The 19,954-nt window shown below is 40.3% G+C and overlaps 1 protein-coding gene across 4 annotated transcripts in view; it reads left to right on the top strand.

The window, feature by feature from the left end:
* The first annotated feature begins 6,566 nt into the window (after window positions 1-6,566).
* tpk1 (thiamin pyrophosphokinase 1) overlaps window positions 6,567-19,954 on the top strand; it is a 101,299-nt gene continuing 87,911 nt past the window's right edge. The window contains exons 1-3 of one of the 4 annotated variants that reach the window (XM_004546536.5): window positions 6,567-6,676; window positions 8,259-8,419; window positions 14,428-14,502. In XM_004546536.5, the coding sequence (XP_004546593.1) occupies window positions 8,311-8,419; window positions 14,428-14,502 (184 nt within the window). In that variant the 5' untranslated portion in view covers window positions 6,567-6,676; window positions 8,259-8,310. Of the gene's footprint in view, window positions 6,677-6,709; window positions 6,920-6,949; window positions 7,243-8,255; window positions 8,420-14,427; window positions 14,503-19,954 lie in introns of those variants that run through there. The other 3 variants (XM_076888094.1, XM_076888095.1, XM_004546537.6) reach the window with 3 other exon arrangements.

The raw sequence follows: 19,954 nt of genomic DNA, 5'->3' as shown, positions 1-19,954 counted from the left end.
GATGACGCCTACAAAGTTTACCTCCAGCCTATCACACTAAGCACTGAGCAAGTACAAATACATGTAACCTGTAGGCAGTCAAGCTACACAGTTAAACTGTGCAACACTTTTCAGCTATTTTCTGAAATTACAGCCATGTGCAGGTTTTTTGACCTCCGAAGGAGAGCTGGTGCCCTCCTGCCACTGGTGGTCCATGCAAGGTGTTTAACTTATGACATATTGACAAACATTAACTTTACTTTCAGTAAATAGGGAAAATAATAAAGAAATGTCAATATTAGATATTTTGTATGTGTAGCAATTTTGACACAGTACTAAAAGGTGTTTGTTGCAAATACAGGTTATGCTATGAACTTTTCATCAACACCAATGTGCCTTCACGACCCTAACACATGCTGTGGAGAAACCCTGTCCTCGGCATCTGTCTAAAATAACCCATACACTCAGAGTTTGCCTCCATTACCCTGTGCCAAACCCCAGTTTCAACTGGTATTTGCACTGCAGGGAAATTAGAAATCTCCTCCCCCGTGGCATCGCCAGGCACCATCTGCATCATTTCTCACAGCACCTGGCAAAGCCCTCAGAAGCTCCCCTGTGAGCACCTCCAGAAGTTTCTGGGAGGTCAGTCCAAACGTGGTCATCTCTGTTTTTTGTTTGTTTTCTAACCCTTAGGCGACAGATGATGTGCTCTGACTGTGATACCGACCTTTGCAGAAGTCTGTCTCAGTCTGTATAAGTGAAAATATAAATTTTTCAGATGATAGACTTCTACTGCCCTTTTCCTCTTTAAACCTCACTGTACATATTACACCACGAGCTAATGTATACTTCGGTGGGTACCAGCCCCTCAGGGCAGATGTGTAGAATCAGAGGCATGAGTTATTAATAACTCAGGGCGGTCATTTTTGGCTTTACATGTGGAAAAGAAAATGTCCACACTCAGACGTCAGTCCCAGTACTCACTAAGAGCACACATATTGGCTTGCTCAAAACATGTGAGTTTATAGCTGCTGGAATGATGCCACCTCATGCTTGGTCTTTATCCGTGCTGCTTCTGAACAGGCAGGTGAGAGACACCAGCCCTTAGGCAATGATATTGTGACAAAAAAGGGGGGAAAAAGTCCTCTCCTGGATATATGAGAGGAAGCCTCTGTGGGATTAAGTACAGCAAGGTGATGCCAGAGGGAAGAAGCTGCCAAGTAGTCGATAATACCCACCCTGCCCATGTAAGAGCAGCCAGTCACCTGTAATATGCCCTCCTTGTTCTCAGTGACCCATTCCTCAGAGCTCGGGTGTACCTCAAGTAATTTAGACTCAGTCTTTTTCCACTAGGGGATATTTATTAGCTTTAGGAGAGTAATTCATCCAAGAGAGATGCAGTGAACTGTGTTGTTTTTTCACCTTTGTTGACCATGGCATCAGATTCCACAATAGGCACAAGTGGAAGAAAAAGTCTGTCCTGCATCACTCTCCTATCTTGTTCATTTCTAACAAAAAAAATGGGTCATCATAATTGGCAGATAAAGATGAAATATGGCCTACTTAGCCCTAATTCAGATGCACATTTCTCCTACCACTTCATCAACAGTAGCCAGTATGTGAGGAGTTGACCCCAAACTGAGCAAAGCTGTAATATCCCTTGAGTAACCCGAACTTTCTTGTTTGAGTTGTTATCTGCCATAAAAAAGAAATCATTATAGGTGAAGTAAAATGTCGCACGAGTACAAAACCCCACAGCAAGACAGAAAAGGAGCAGATAGGCACAATGAAGGGAAGTAAAGCTGAAAGCAAAGGAAGAGACAAAAGAGAGCCGGCAAAGGAAAAAGGCAGCTGGGATATGAGGTTAAGACAGATAAAAAGGAATAAAAGAGAGACAAAGAGAAAGCATATTACTGAAGAAAAAAGAACAAGCGAAAGAAAAATGACAGAAAGAAGTAAAGGTAATGATAGGGAATATTAAAGGAAGAGAGAGTGCCTGCAAGGGGGAGAGAGTCTGGATTTGCATGTCAGTTAGTGTCTCTCCTTTTCAGTTTCATTATCTGCTAGAATAACAGGTGTTTTCTGCCGAGGGGCAAAGGGGCATTATTATGACCCATGTATCCACTGATAAGAGATATTAAATTGAACTAAAGACAAACACAGTCTCTTCAGCATGATGTGACCTCGAGGAGAAAATGAAATCAGAAAGTCCACAGCAGTTCCTCACCATAATATCTGAAAGCAGGTAATAATTTGAGAAAAGAATGACAGAGCATGCTTGTTTCTGCTTCGGCAGCCATCACGGGCGTTTTACAACCAAACGTTGCCTCACTCGGTTTTGCAGGTGAGAAACTGTCAACAGCGCTCTTTGCCGGATAGTTGGAAGAAAACCAATATCTTGTAAAAAGAAACGTGATGATTAAAATGCATGTGACACAAGATTTTGATATTCGCCTGCCTTGCAAAGTAGCAGAAAGAAAATCACAGGGATTCTTAGAAAAGGTGTTTTTTTTCTGAGGTTACATGATGTGCCAGCTGTGAGCTTCATGCTGTAAATGAATCAGTTATATCTTCATCTACAGCTAAAGGACTCTGTGATGTCACATGTCAACATATAGAAAACTACAGATTACTTAATCTGCATCCTTCTCCTGTTTCCTACCCCTCCCCAGAAATGGTGTAACATTTTGCTAAATTCATTCAGAAATCATTCATGTAATTTAAGTAAATAAATAAGATGTCCTCACATTTGATAATAATGATACTCAGAGGAGTTCATTGTTGACTCAATCACTATAAAGGTCCAAAACATGTTCAGATAATCAGCCCTCCACCAGCCTGCTTGACACTTGGCACATGGTGTTTATGCTGATATGAAGTTTTTGGTCTCTAAGTGGGGGACTGTGCATTACATCCAAACATCTCCACTATATGGTCTCATTTGTCCAAAAGACATTGCTCCACAAGTCTTGTGGTTTGTTCGGATGCAAATTTGCCATCTTCCTTTAGAGCGAAGAGGCTTCTTGGCAACAGTCCAAAAAACACCATACTTGTTCAGTCTTTTCCTAATTTTACTGTCATGAACTTTAACATTTAACACGCTAACTGAGGCCTTTAGAGAGTGAAATGTAGCTCTTGGGCTTTTTTACTAATTCTCTGAGCATTGCTCAGAGAAAAGTCTGACTTTGGTGTGAATGTGCTGGGGCATCCACTCCTGAGAAGATTAGCAACTGTCTTGAATGTTGTCCATTTGCGAATAAACTTTCCTACTATAGAATGATGAACTTCAAATGTGTGGACATGGTCTTATAACACTCCCCAGACTGATGGAGAGTAACAATCGCTTCTCTACGATCTGTCTTTCCTCCTAAACACATTCAAACAAGCAATATAGTTAATCTGCGATTGTATTAACCTAACTTCAAGATCTGTGAAGGACTGGGTTATTATTATTTTTGAGTGATGTTTTGATGTGTAAAATCTCAGAATAGCAGGGACATCGGTCGGGAGCTGCATGTGAAATCTGTCTTACTCAAGTCATTCTCTTAAGTATTGAAAATTGGTTGCCATCATGCCAAGAGCTAAATAACCCTCTGGGACAAGTAAGAGATTTCAAAAGATATTTTTCTACAATAAAAAAAAAAAGATCTACAAGAGCTCTCAATTTTAAGCAAATGCCAATTTGCCAAAGAATGGCTGTCCCAGCAAATTAACTCAAAGAGCTTCCTGTCAGACGCAACATAATTCTCCAAGAAACCCAAATTTTCATTACAGGATCTTTAGGTCAGTTGTGCAGCTGTAGCCATTAAACTACTGGGCCTGTAAATGGCCTGTATTTGTATAGCGCCTTACTAGTCCCTAAGGACCCCAAAGCGCTTTACACATCCAGTCATCCACCCATTCACACACTGGTGATGGCAAGCTATTGTAGCCACAGCCACCCTGGGGCGAACTGACAGAGGCGAGGCTGCCGGACACTGGCGCCACCGGGCCCTCTGACCACTCTGACCACCACCAGTAGGCAACAGGTGAAGTGTCTTGCCCAAGGACACAACGACCGAGACTGTCCAAGTCGGGGCTCGAACCGGCAACCTTCCGATTACAAGGCGAACTCCCAACTCTTGAGCCACGATCGCCCAATGCAGTTAGCTTGCTAATGAACAAAAGCAGGGTCTTTGGAATAATGTGCTCTAAACAGTGTGTTTAGCCACACTAACAACAGAAAAGTGTGTTGCAAGCCAAATATAGCTTACACCAACTGTTAAGCATGGTGGTGGAAATTTTATGTTTCAGGGTTGCATTACTGCCTCGGGGACTGGGCAGCTTTCTGTTATTGGCTCAATAAGGAATTTTTCATTGTATCAAAAAGTGTCTGAAGATAATGTGAGGCCATCTGTCCAAGAGCTGATGCTGAGCTGGAAGGAGACCTTTTCAGCAGAATAATGATCCTACAAGCGCTGGCACATTTACCAAGGAATGCTTCAAAAAGAAGAAATTGAGGGTTACAGAATGGACTGGTCGAAGTCTAGATTAAAAATCGTATTAAATATTGTATATGAAACAAGACGTGCAAAGAAACCAAGAGATAAAATAATGAGGGTACTCAGAAGAATAGATCTGTTCATATTTCTGTTGTATAAATTATAGATGGAGCTAATTTTCTTTGTGCTTTTTAAATATGTCGTTTTAAACTGTAGTCACTGACTGGTGTGTTTGCTCATTTAAAAATGTTTCATGAATTTTCTTACAATGCAGGTGGAGCTTCTCAATATATATGTACAATATAAAGGAGGCCATTGCATTAAACGTTTCTTCCAAATCCAGAAAAAAACAGATTTATTTGCCATCACTGGAAATCCTGAGATTGGCAGTCAACTCTGAAATAAACTTTAAAGAATGCAATCCCTGCCTTCTTTACAACCTGAGCTAAGAGTGCCGGGTTGGTGACATGCTGAGTTTCTAATGACTGACAGAAAAGTTGTCAGTGTAGCGTCAGCTGTTAAATATTCAGCGTCCATCAATCACCTGTTTCATTATAGCTGCACACCTCAACTGCTCATGAGAAAGTGGCTCCATTGTCATCTTTATCTAGTTCACCACTGACCCACTTTTTGTTACTACCTACAAATAGTCAAGCTTAAAAAAATATCAGGGAATTCTAAGCAGTAAAAGTGTTTCAGAGGGGGAAGTGTAGGGTAAAAAAAAAGTTTAAACAGGAAAAAAAAAAGCTAAACGAGGAAGGAAGGGAAATAGTAGTAAATATTGGAAAGACTGATGTCCAAGAACGAGGCGGATTGGTTGGATGGATGCACTGTGAAAGAGAAATCTGATCAAACATTCAGTGGGTGTAGGCTTGTAAAAGAAATCCTTTCCAATGAAGAATGCACTGAGCCAGGAATTTATTCATAGATGCATTTATAATGCATGCCCACAGAATGAATGACTTCCCGTAGCACATGTGTGCACGTGCGTGTGACTTACACATACATGTTTGTGCAAAACTGCGAGTGTGTACATTGCATGTGCGGTGTGTCAGGGAGACAGAACAACTGCTGATTGATGAGACAACGTTTGTTTTAACGAGCCTCTGGAGTGGCTTCACCTTGAGAAAGATTTGGTTGCTCACTTTACAGTGCTTCTACTGCTGTCTGGAGATATCTGAGGCATACACCATCAGTCTATTGCTCGCATTCGTGTGTGTATGTGTGCTTGTTTTGTGTGTTTACCTTTCTGTGTTTTGCTTGTGCATTTTTCTTTTTGTATAGCAAGTGTGAGATTTGGTGCCCCTGTCTACGAGAACAGCAGAGGGAAAGCTAAGTGATAGGGTGTGGGTGTAACTGGTTGCTATAAATTAATGTTGAAGCATTATTTCAATTATCCTGACCTACTTAACCACTAAACCAATAAATCTACATGTCTAAGAAACCTTAACAGCCAGAAAAACAACCGAAAAAACAGAAATGTTTTATCATATCTTGCTATACATCTCATACAGACATGAGAACTGATGTAGATGTTTCAAATTTTCAAAATCATTCATGTCTACCTTTGAATGGCAGCATGATAAAGACACTGGGATACGGGTTAATCCACCACAATTCTGTACTTTCTTAAAGCAGGACTACACCTGCTAAATCAATGAAGCATGTAAATGTCAGACTATTAATGCTTCATTAAACTAAAGCACGGGTCGTTGACAATAGTGCAGATTTGCTTCAGGGGTCCCCGACATTTTAACATTTTTAAATTTTACATATAACGCCACATGTAAACACAATATGACAGCACAGCAAGCTTTTGAATGTGATTTGTTTTGCCATCTTTAATGAAAAACACAGCTGTTCTGTTGCGTAGTTATTAAATTTGACATCTTTTCGCTGTCCTTATAGCATGGATAGTGCAGGTAAACTTAAAGGAGAGAGAACAGCAGTTATTTCCTCTTATATAGTAAAAAAAATGAAAAAAGAAATAAATCAAACTGTCAGGTTAAATTATTTATAATTGTTCAGGTTTCCTTAAGAAACCCTGGGACTACCTTGGAGAATTCCCATTTGAGAGCACAAAGAAGCGCCATTTCCACGCTTGGCCTCTAGGGGTCACCATAACAATCACGAGCCGCTGTTCATTCCCCTCTCTGCACGCATCCTTCCCTCTCGTTGACTGTTTACTCCATCAATGGCGGAAGCGGATTAAGTCTGTGAGTGTATAAAGGATTTCTTTTAAAGTAAAGCACTGATAGCTTCACAGTGTGAAGTCAGAGTGTTTATGTGTCGCTTTTGTTGAAGTCGGACTGTTGTGTCTGTGACGGGAGGACTTCTCTTCGTCACGTGTTGCACGTGAAGTGGGAGAAATGCTTGTGGAAATGAATGAACGATCTTTAGGTCGAGCACTTAAGAGAAGGGCTGTGTTAATATGTGACAAGAGCTAATTTTCTTTGTCGGTTAGTATTAAAGAGGTAACGAGACGATGCAATGTACTTTCATTGAGTCCAGAGTGTGTATGGAGTATTAAAGAGAGAGAGAAATGAGGGAGAAAGACAGGAAAACTGCCCACTATTAAACAATAAATCCATTTTAGAAAGAGAAAATAAAAAACTGCCTGCACTATATCTTTGAGAGTCCACCGTGAGGGGAGGGTCTGATCGTTATCGAGGGCTAGCTGTTAAAGGTTCAGCTGAGTTCAGAGTACTATAATGATCATTAAACCCTGCTGCACTTGGTTTTCTTTCGTAGTTTGCTCTGCTTTGGTTGCTAAAGCTGGAAGGTGAGCAGATCCAGGTGAAGTATACATTTGTTTTAGTGCTGTCATCAGCTGGTTCGTGAGGTTTTAGGCGTATTTAGCCTTTTTGGTCGTTTATATGCCCTGGTTATCTACAGGGTTGTTGCTTTCTTTTTTCATATAAAGTACAGTTTACAGAGTCACAGCTTTTAATTTTCCTTTAATGAATCTGTCATATATTATGACCTTCAAACATTCCAACCTGCCCAAAAGATATTCAGTTTGCTGTCACATCAGATATGCAAGAGCCACACATTTGAGAAAAAGGGTTAAGATTTCTGTTAACAGATTAGTCAATCATTAACTACCTGGGCTCCATTTTTAACTTTAGTTCCTCTTTAATATACAGATGGTGTTATATTTTTCACAGGTATTGTGTTTGATTCATTGATTAATTTAATCAGCAAGAAAATTAAAAAAAAAATCATCACATCAGTTTGTCATTGTTGTTAAACCAGAAGATTATTGACATGAACAAGAAGACTGAGGCAAATTTGCTGACAATTTTGACAGTAGGTTTTTACATTTTCAGCCAAGTCCACATGACCCATCAGTCAAAGAAGACAGATATATTAGCAAAGAAAAATAGTTATTAGTTGCAACCCTGTTGTGTCGGTATTGTGTCTTGAAACATGCGTGTAAACCTTGAAGTTGCATAGCTTGTGGTGGTCAGAGGGCCCGGTGGCGCCAGTGTCCGGCAGCCTCGCCTCTGTCAGTGCGCCCCAGGGCAGCTGTGGCTACAATGTAGCTAGCCATCGCCAGTGTGTGAATGTGTGTGTGAATGGGTGAATGACTGAATGTAGTGTGAAGCGCTTTGGGGTCCTTAGGGACTAGAAAAGCGCTACACAAATGCAGGCCATTTACCATTTTACAAATGCAGCTTCCATGTGGATGTTTGTATTTTTAATCAGTTTTCTTGTTTTAGGGAGAATTAATAGTTCAGTACAAGCCCGGTCAGAGGTAGACATTTAAATGACTTTCTTTCTTTGTCGGCTTACAAGCAAAGAATAAAAGTAGAAAACAGACGGACAAAAGGAAGAATAGCAGCAACATATGCCCTGTTCTCCTCAAGTCCAAGTGAGTCGACTGATTGAAGACAGGCTGCTGTGGATCCTAGCCATGGATGAAAAGATGACACCTTTGGACTGCCTGCTGCCCTCAGGTACTGCCTTTCAAACTCACATTCCCTCACCAGAAAAACACATGCACACAATCAATCAAATCTGAAGGTTCATGCACAGATGCATATGTCTTCTTTTTTTCAGTTGTTGTTGTTGTTTTGTCATACACAAACTATACTCTTGCGTGGGGCACCCACCCACACACAGACGATCTCAATGCATCTGATCAAAATTCACGCTTACTCGCATCACTGTCACACTTGTCTTCCTTCCTCTGCTTCTCCCACTCACTCCGACACACGGTCTTTGGGGAATTAGAACTCAAAAACAAATCACTTGCACTTTCATGACAACAGTGTACATATGTATGAGACATGCCTTCCCTTCTCTTTTGCTGAAAGGGGTTTTTGATGTTTTTGCTTTAAAGGGGTGGTTTAATTAAGTTTGATCTTTCTAAAATCTAATCATCTTTTTTGCGTCTGAATGAAATGCCTGACATCACATAAATTCTCCTTGTTCCAACAAAACATTTTAGATCCATATTAAATGTGTCTAAGTTCAGTACATAGCACATTTATTATCTCATTTCCAAAGGCAAGCTAACACGTTACAATAGAATTCATTACCCTAACGATAATCTGACATGTCCTGTACCCAGTGATGCTCCTAAAAAAGAAACTCTCCAGATGGCTGGCTGCCCTACAGACCTGAGAAGGAAGCTGGTTATATCTGCCTTTAGCCACTGCTCTCAGGTCAAGGTTTATGTGAGCTCTCTGGTGGTATGAGCTTCGAGGAAGGAAAGCTGATGTGAGCCGAAGGGCAGGTTATTACCAGACCTGTAAAGGTCAACGGGATCGTACAACAGTTTGGCCTGTAGAACAGACAGCAGACACTTGTACTTTCCTCAGGCTCGAGTTACATTTATTAGTTCCATGTAATTCCTGACAACTGTACTCATTTTATTAGCTAAAATCTAATGCAGTCAGCTGCAACAGCTCTTCTGTGAATTCCACTATTAATACCGTGCTTTGACCTAACCAGGAACACAAAGTAGAATAATCCACCTTACTGACCACATGAACAGAAATGGAAAAGAAGCTTTGCAAAAGTTGGGTACTGTGCAAAAGTCTCGAGGGTTCCCCTCATTTCTTCATGTTTTGCATCCAAGGAGCCAGCCATTTTTTTTTACCTACCTAAAGAATGAATCAGTGTTGTGTTTACACATAACACACACATTTGTTTCCATTTGTTTAGTTCAGTCCATGAAAAATGCCAAAGATAACTCAGTTTGACAGACATAAAATAATATTTTTGCCTTAACAAGGTGAATTCCAAAAAGCTATTAAACATAAACTTGGCATATTACAGCATGGTGTGCGGTTTGCTCTTAAAAAGTTTAAGGAAACTGAACAACTGAAAGCCAAAATTAAGAATTGTCATGGCTCTGTCATGGTTTGAGCTGCCTTTCATTCAGTAGTGTTTAAGATCTTGTCGAAACTGATGGAAATAGGGATGTACAGTCAGATAACATACAATACCCAATGGAAAATATGTTATGTAGAAGCCGGGACCTCAAAATTATTGGAGCAGTGTGGGATCACCTTGACAGAGCAGAATAAAAGCCTTTTGAAACGACCTTCAAGAAGCCGGGAGAAAGATTCACGAAGACTACTTAAAGAAGAAAGCTTGCCTAAGAGAGTTCAGGCTGTTTTGAAGAATAAAAGTCATCATGGCAAATATCAACTTTCAAGTTAGTTTGAGTTGTATTCACCTTATACTGTGTTTCGATAAATGTTTGCTGCATCTGTTTCAGTGAACCACGGATTACTTTATAAAGCAACGTATAACATAATGGAGTAGAAGAGTATATTTCGGGTCATTGGTGGTGAGTTAATACATTTTATGAAAATTTGACCCAGGTTAGAAATATTATTCTTCCACAGAAAGATATGAAAGATATGATAAAATGTTATATCCACGGTATGCTGAGCACTGTCTGAGGTCTGGCTTTTCTCATTCTTTCTGGATTCCTTGGCATCTAACTATCACAGGCACACACTGTGTGTAGTTTTACTGATAAGATGAATCTGAGGTCTGAGTCCTAGAAAAATCGTCTTGGTGCTCTGTGGCATTTGTTGCATTCTTGGAGTCATTTCTTGAAATGTTGTCATTTTTTTTTAACCACTCTACTCCAACCTGCTACTGTTTGGATAGCTATACTGCTGGTCTCTCTTCTTGTGTATGCCTCACAGTTCATAGAGTGGAATGTAAAAAATGCATTACCAAATAAGAACGTGGACTAAGAAAAACAAGCTGGGATGTCAAGAACTGTTTTCAAAAAAGCGCTACTGGGTTTATTTTGTATGAACGTGAAATTCTTAGCAATAAGGTAAGAAACAGAAGGAAATGAAGGTTTAACTGAACATGGGAACATTTTGGGAACAGTTTGCTATAAATGAGTTGATATTAATTGAATAAAGCAACAACAACAACAAAAACCTGTTTGCTTGCCTCTGTTCATCAGTTACTGTGTTGGCTCTAGGCTGAGCATTTATTAATGCTAATGTTACGATTAAGCTGCATGCTTATAGTTTGTCTCGCAGTTATATTGAGAGTGGGCTAAATATAGGGATTTAAATCAGATCATAAAATATAATCACAATCTCAAGCTTGTACTCAATTGAGCTAAAGTAATTAGTAAGTTAACTTTAATTGACTTGCGTATGACTGAAAACAACAATTATGATATTTACAGAAGTTGTTTTAAAAGTGTCTTATGATAAAGAGCTGTGCACTCACAAGCCACTTCATTAGGTACACCTCACTAGTACCAGATTGGACCCCCGTTTGGATTCAGAAATGCTTTAATTTTTCAGATTTGTCATCCATGATGTCAATCTCCCGTTCCACCACATCCCTTCGGTGCTCTATTCGACTGAGATCTGATGATTGTGGAGGCCATTTGAGTAGAGTTGAGTTTTGTGACAGGATGTCTTATTCTGTTGGAAGCATCCATCAGAAGATTGGTATACACTGGTTATTAAGGGATGGACTTGGTTGGCAACAATACGAGTCTGTGGTGTTTAAACAATGTTCGCTTGATACTAAGTAGTGATCAGGCGTCTCATCAGACCCAGACCAGGCAGTGTTTTTATGAACTTCTACTGTCTAAACTCCCTTCAGTCACATTTCTTCTTCATTCTGATGTTCAGTTTGAACTTCAGCAGGTCATCTCGAATGCCTGACTTGATTAGCTGATTCGATATTCATGTTAAGAAGCTAATATAGTGGGCAATGAGTGCATATTCGCAGCTTTCTGCCTTTCAGCACGTACTCGCTGTTTCTCTCCATTAAACTGACCCAGTTTGTAGTTTTGCCATTGACATACGAAATAAATAATTTGAAGGCACTCTTTCAACTTGCGATGGTCTCCAATGAATTATCTAGCATATTTGATCAAAATATTTATTACATTAAAGCACATTTGAGTCACATCTCATTTATTGTTGTCTAAAGCACTACAATCATCTTGTTCAACTGCAGAGGCGTACTTTTGCTGCATGCTTGTGTGCACAGGGTATGTTTGTATATACTTGACATTCTCACACACGTGCATTATTTGTGCAACGCAGGAAGACGGAACTGCTGTTGATTTTCTATTTGTGTACAGCTTGAAAATCAGTACCACACGGAGACCGACATCAGTCAAGAGACACTCACTCATGTCAGGAAGCTATCAGCAGTTTTGAAGCATTCATTGAAACAAATGTTTACTCAAGCATGTTAGATAAGCGTTACAGGCTGCAATGTTGCATTTGCTCACTGTACAAATCCAAGATTTAGGCTAGAGATTTTTCTGGGTGTGCAAATAATCCGCAGAATGATGCAGAAGCAACAAATCACATACACCCCCGGTGTTATAATTTTGTGGATAAATTTGTCACTTGCTATTAAAGGTGAAAGATGTGCCTGAGATTCCCAGCATCATACATTTTTTTTATTTATTTATTTATTTTTTACCCAAGTGCACAGTATAGCGATACACTTTTAGGATATATTTATATGGCTTCCTTAGTTTAATCTCTTGGAGGAAATGCTTATCTAGACTCTCTGAGGAGGATATAAGAACAGCCCCTGGATGTCTGCATTTTAAAATCCCTAGTGTGCACAGTTAGCCTTTTAAATTTCATCATTTTAATTATAAATACTTATTTCTGGAATATCTTTGTGCTAGCTTATGTGTTTTGGATACTCTGTACGTGTGCGCGCGCGTGTGCACGCGTGTTTGTAGTATTTATGCTGTCTGGCACTTTTAAGAGAATCCCAAGGTGACATTTCTTTGAAACGGAGTGCAGGAAAGGCCACGCGCCTCCTCTTGTGTGTGTCTGTTTGTGTGTGGGGGGTGGGGTGGGAAGGTGAGTGTTTGTGTGTCGAAGGGTTATCTGAAAAGTCAAGGCTGGTTGAGTTTGCCTTTTGTTCTCTGTACACCTCCAGCCAATTAAGAGACAAGACTGACAAATCTTCTCCTCCTCTTTCTCCCCCTCACCTACCCCCGCCCGTGCATCGTCCTCTCTTTCCCCCCTCCTTTGTGTCGCCTCTTTATCCTCTCTTCCTTTCCTCGACTTTTTACCATAGCCGGCTGGGGTTTGGCTTTTGGATTGGAAATGACCTTCTAGTGATGTGAACTTTTTAACAACATCAAGCCCACTGCTGCAACAAAGTCACAAACCCAAAGGACGTTTTATTTCTCCACACTTTCTCAGCCAAGCCTAAATGCACTTTTTACACCTGAGGGTCCAAAATCCCCCCCAAAAAAGAGCTTTTTTTCCCAGGTGATGCACATTTTGCTGTGAGAAATTGATGATGAAACCTGAAGTGTATATATATATATTTTCTTTCTATGCTTTTGCATTTTTCCTCCATACTGGGGAAACTGGGGATACAGGCTTTACTGGATATTTCTTGTTTTGCAGTTATGGAATTTACATAAATTCGCTTTAGGAGAGAGTAATCACAAGGTGGTGTTTCAAGTTGCAGATAGCATTTTGGCTTTGTTATAAAAGAAAGCCTTAAACATTGATGGGAAAGCATTTATAAGAGCAGACATGAGAGCGAAAGATAAATGAGCATGAAAAGTGCGATGGTGAGGAGAAGAAAGGTTGTGCTTTAGTCTTTGGTCCATTAAAGCTTTTCTAGCAGCTCTGTTTTTACTTTGTCAATGAATGTTTCCATTTTTTCCCCATTTCCTGCAGATAGATAAATGACAATTCTAAAGTATTAGTCAGGGGATCTGCATTAGCAGCAGAGCAAAGAAAAGCTAAAAGCGAGATTGATGGGAGCTTCAGGGAAGAAATGGGTTTATGAAAAGCAACACCACGAGAGAGACTTTAACAAAGAAACGTAGAGGTACACTGATAAGAGAGATGAGGATGACAGAAAAGGTTTAGCTTTGTTTTCATGTATGATATGCAACTTAGGTTAAAGATTTTAAATGGCAAAAAATGAAATGCGTGCAAGTGTGGGTACTGATTTTCTTTATTTTTCTTTAACAAATGGTAGGTATCCAGACATTGATTGTGACCCTGATTAAAGAGATTAAAGGCAGTATAATCAAGGGAAATCACTGTCTGAGCTGGATGCACACTGTCCATAGTGGTGTTAGGTTTTGTTATCTTCTGCTGTTGCAAACAAACCCTTTGCAGCTTAATTGGATCGAGTGGGAACCAATTTTGATCTCTCAAGAAACCAAGACTTGCTTGAAATGAATTCATTTTTTAATCTTCTCTCTTATTTTCTTCTTTCCTTTGTGGAGCCTTATAATAACCTTGTTATTGCTGCTTTATTATTATTTTTAAATATATTCAATAACACAAACAGTATTCTCCAGTCTGGATTTAAAGGTATTAATTTGAACATGCAAGTAATGACATGTTCTAGCGTTGCCATTTTGCTACGTGTTACTGATTATGCTCCATCAGTCGTCTGTGTTTTCTATCTGATTGTTTATTATTTACACATTTCCCCTTTTCCTTGTGTCTGTTCTTTTCAGGCAAACAGAGGATCTGTCTGATCATACTGAACCAGCCGCTGGATAAGGACCACCTACATATCCTCTGGAGTAAAGGTACATTTCTCACACATCACAAATATAGATCAGACAACAGACAAGCCCCTTTTACAGCACTTATATCACATTTGCATTGATTTGCACCGAACATGTATTCCCCAGTTGTTTTTTGTCATACTGTGCTCTCTAGTCTGTGTAGCCTTCACTCTGCCATGTCACTGAAAGTGTTCCTTCCCCACTCTCTGCCTTTTCCTTTTCCTTTCTGCTTTCTGCATTGGTACCATTTTATTTATTTTTTTGATTACTTCTTTAGCTGAATTAGTTAAACAGTTATTACAATCAAAACAAAATTTGCTTTTTAAAAAGGGCATTTCCATTATGAATGAACTGGTGGACAGTAAATTATTCAAAAATAAATTAAACTATTGTTAATTTCAGTAATGGAATTTCTGGCAGTAATTATGTCTGATAGTAAGGAGCATGGATACAGGCAAGGGATGTCACTTGGGGCAGGGATAGCTCAGTAGGTAAAGTGGTCGCCCCATGATCGGAAGGTCGGCGGTTTGAATCCACTTAACGGCTACCCTGAGGTACCCCTGAGCAAGGTACCGTCCCTACACACTGCTCCCCGGGCGCCTGCTTAGTGGGCTGCCCACTGCTTCACTGAGTGAATGGGTCAAATGCAGAGAAAAACAAGTAATTTCCCCATGGGGATCAATAAAGTATCCATTATTATTATTATTATTATTATTATTATTATTATTATTGTAACCCAGTTGTGAGTGTTGATTTGTGTCTGACTGCTTTTCTGTTCCGTTCTCTCCTCTCTTTGTCACTGTCTGTTTGCATGAGAGTGGGGCTGTGCTCTTCAGACACACAGAGGGTAACTTGAGAGCAGAAAAGCAATACAGACTTTAGTGCAAAACTTAGTTGAGCTGAAGACTATTATGCTCACTATCGCTAAGTAATACAATGGCTGTCATTTCTTAAATACCTGTGATCAAACAAGAACATATGCACATCAGCCACAACACCTGCCTAACCTTGTGAAGGTGTCTAGCTTGGTCTGGTGGAGCCCTCACATTTGGTGGCTGGTTTGATAGTGCCTTGGATTCTGGCATGGATGTTTGTCTGGCGCTCCATGCAGGATCTTGCATGAGGTTTGATCAAGTGAGGTTGATTTAAGAGAAAGGTGGTGGATCAGCCCAAAACTACACAGGCCAAGCTTGTTAATGACCTGAAAGCAGTTGGGACCAGAGTCACCAAGAACATTACTGATGATACACTATGCTAATGGATTGAAACTTACAGTGCCTGCAAGTCCCCCCTGCTCAAGAAGCCTTTGGAGCACTAGAAATGCCAAGTATGACCCAAAGAGCACCATCCCCAAAGTCAAGCATGGAGGAGGAAACACTATGCATCTGGGCTTTTGGCTTAATTGGATCGAGTGACCAATGGATAAAAACATCTTTTCCTCAGCCAGAAAATGAATGTTGTAATTTACAGCATAACCGGAATCCCATTTTAACTGCATGCTCCAACCTTCTACGTAACCTGAAGTGCACCTGCGATAAAATGTAACTACATGTCAGGTCAACGGATACCTTGTCTTGAATGGGGTGGAAGATTGCAGTGTAGGGATGGCAGGAGTTTCTCGTTACTATGCAAGTCTGGATGTATATTTCCCTTAGAAGTCTAAATCAAGCTTTACAATGACCCAAAAGCAATTCCTTTGTTGCCAAGCCAGCAAAGGAGTGACTAAAGAAGAAGTGCAATTAGATCATAGAGTGGCCTAGCCAGTCTCGAGACATCAGTCCTATAGAAAACCTGTGGCGATACCAGGATCTTCAAATTGCCAAGCAGCAGCCAAGAAACCTAAAAGATTTAGAGAAATTCTGCAAAGTGCCTAAATCCATCGTGAGATTGAGACAGTGACCAACTGCAAGAAACATCTCATATCTGTTTGCCAACAAAGGCTTTTCCACCAAGTACTAAGTCTTGTTTTTCTTGAGGATAAAATGCTTTTTTCATAAAAAATCAATGTATAACTTATATGTAATGTATTTTTTCCCCTGGATTCTCGATTGATATTCCATATGTCTCCATTAAAATTAAACTACAATAAAAATTAGAGATTGTGTCTTTGGAAGTGAGCAAACATGCAAAGTCAGCAGAGGAATAAATAAGTATTTCTCAATTACACTCAACAAAAATATAAACGCAACACCTTTGTTACTGCTCCCATTCCCCATGGGATGGACGTAGAGACCTAAAATTCATTCCAGATACACAATATAACCATCCCTCCCAAACAGTGGTCACAAATCAGTCCAAATGTGTGGTAGTGGGCACATCTGCTATATTGAGATAATCCATCCCACCTCACAGGTGTGCCACATCAGGATGCTGATCTGACATCATGAGTAGTGCACAGGTGTACCTCAGACTGCCCACAACAAAAGGCCACCCTGGAATGTGCAGTTTTGTCTCACAGCAAAATGCCACAGATGCCACAAGCAATGAGGGAGCGTGCAATTGGCATGCTGACAGCAGGAATGTCAACCAGATCTGTCGCCCGTGCATTGAATGTTCATTTCTCAACCATAAGCTGTCTCCACAGGCGTTTCAGAGAATATGGCAGCACATCCAACCGGCCTCACAACCGCAGACCTCGTGTAACCACACCAGCCCAGGACCTCCACATCCAGCAGGTTCACCTCCAAGATCGTCTGAGACCAGCCACCCAGACAGCTGCTGGAACAATTGGTTTGCACAACCAAACAATTTCTGCACAAACTGTCAGAAACTCAGGGACGCTCAACTGCATGCCCGTCGTCCTCATCGGGGTCTTGACCTGACTCCAGCTCGTCGCCGTAACAGACTTGTGTGGGCAAATGCTCACATTCGATGGCGTCTGGCACGTTGGAGAGGTGTGCGCTTCACGGATGAATCATGGTTCACATTGTTCAGGGCAGATGGCAGCTGAGAATGTCCCAGTTCTTGCATGGCCAGCATACTCACCGGACATGTCACCCATTGAGCATGTTCGGGATGTGCTTGACCGGCGTATACGACAGCGTGTACCAGTTCCCACGAATATCCAACAACCTCGCACAGCCATTGAAGTGGAGTGGACCAACATTCCACAGGCCACAATTGACAATTTGATAGACTCCATGCGACGATGTGTTGCACTGCATGAGGCAAATGGTGGTCACACCAGATACTGACCGGTTCTGGGTCCCCAGACCCCCAATAGCGCAAAAAACTGCACATTCCAGGGTGGCCTTTTGTTGTGGGCAGTCTGAGGTACACCTGTGCACTACTCATGATGTCAGATCAGCAACCTGATGTGGCACACCTGTGAGGTGGGATGGATTATCTCAATATAGCAGATGTGCCCACTACCACACATTTGGACTGATTTGTGACCACTGTTTGGGAGGGATGGTTATATTGTGTATCTGGAATGAATTTTAGGTCTCTACGTCCATCCCATGGGGAATGGGAGCAGTAACAAAGGTGTTGCGTTTACATTTTTGTTGAGTGTATATACTCATAACCAAAGACCAGGATACCACTTGGAGATTCCAAGTAGGCTAGATACTCTGAAGTGTTGCTTGGTGCATGCGTGCACACAAAGTCAGAGCCTTACCCTGTAGGATATATATGCTTATTAAAAGGCAAGTAAGGTCTGGTTATTTGTCTGTACAGTCCAGACTGTAAATTACAAAGAAATGGGTGAAAGGCAGGTACACCCTGGACTGGTCGCCAGTCTATCACTAGGCCTGCAATGTGAGTACGTGAATCCTGTGGTGTTTTTCATCAATGACAAGATGTTAGTATGAGTACAGAGCATTGTCAAATGTGAAATTCTAAAAGGCCATTCATTTAGGGAACTGCCATTCTATATCACCCTAAAGGTTTTCTCACTCCTGTGAAAATCTTGCTCACACATATAATATTTGCAAATAACTCAAACTTCTGTGAAAAGGGCAGAAAATTTAATGCAGAATGGGCTGTACAATCCTATTCAAACACAGAGTAGTTGCACAGTACAAGCTCACTGAATGGCTCCACTTTAGCACACTCAGAAAAGCAGTTATGGCCAAGGGCATTTTGATCGTTGTTGTTGAAGATGAGTAGAATTGTGCTCAGTCACTTTCACATCAGCAACCTGCTGGTCACAAGTTTGCTGGTAGTTTATGGACCAAGGAAATCTCTTAGATTCCAGCCACTTCCTTGTGGTAACTAGGGGACATGCGAGGACTCCATGAATAGTCTGAGTCACTTTATCAGAGTATAAAACAAAAAGAAACTCAGAAAATATGTGTGTAAGACTAGTCGTTAAAAGATTAAAAATAGATTAAAAATAGATTTTTGAACAAAAGTAGAGCTTCAGACTCCCTAAGGTGTTGTTTATTAGATGCATTGATGCATAGAGTTATGCTAGCTGACTGTGATGTATTAAATATTAAATATATAAACCAGGCAGTGTCATGATAACCTACATCCTATAGCTTTGTTTATTTATTTTTCTTTTTAATCACTGATCAAAAACAGCACCGCTCTGAACTAGAATAACTTTAAAATTCTCATTTATTTGAGCTGGATCACTGGTTTTCCCTCAGTTTTGATGATCACCTGAAAATACAATAAAACTGTACGCTAATATATGAAATAATGTAATTAGCAAACTTACGCAGTCATGGAGGAATGTTAGTAAACAAAATAACTTTGAAGGCAAACGTGTGATTGAAACCACTTCAGGTGGAATTTTAATGAACGTGGCTTTGATATTCTTATCAACTTAGCAAAAACCCAAGCGGCACCTCCGCTTTATCCATCGCACAGCAGCTGTATAGTAAGAAATATGTTGCTCGCTTGATTTTTGCTTTTGCATAAGAGAACCTGTGAAAAGTGTTTAATAACACAAGACAAACCAATCTTCCTGATGAGATTTCACACCAAAACCTGCCTGCTACCCAACATGATGAAGATTGCTTTTCTTTTCTTTTTGTTTCTTTTTTTTTTTGGGTGGGTGGGGGTCTTGAGGGAGAAGATAAGATGATTAGGTAAATGCATAACAAAACAACATTAGAAACAATATTTGTATATGTCTATAGTTCTATATAATTGTATAAAGAAAAAATATACATATGAGTGCATATATACCCAAAAAGCTGTCTATCCCATTAAATTTTCATTAATCTGTTGAATGTCTTGAGAGAATTTTCTTCACACTTCTGATTACATTTTGATGGCCAGAGATTTTTAATTACTTGAAAATGTAACACAAATAGAGGGATTAAAAGCATAGCAATGACCGCATCTTCACTGCACTCTGTTTTCCTGTAACCTAGGAGAACATGCTGACACTAATCTTTGGTGTCCATCTAATAGGTAGGTTCAGGGTCTTGACTATGTAAGTCATTAGACTGACTGACATGTGTTTAAACTGCAGCCTCACCTGGTGGGGCACACAGCTGCAAGGTGACAATTTTGTTAG

This window comes from Maylandia zebra, linkage group LG9 (assembly GCF_041146795.1).
Source record: "Maylandia zebra isolate NMK-2024a linkage group LG9, Mzebra_GT3a, whole genome shotgun sequence".
Lineage (NCBI taxonomy): Eukaryota > Metazoa > Chordata > Actinopteri > Cichliformes > Cichlidae > Maylandia > Maylandia zebra.
Note: the sequence above shows the minus strand (reverse complement) of the source record. Positions and strands in the feature narration are given on the sequence as shown.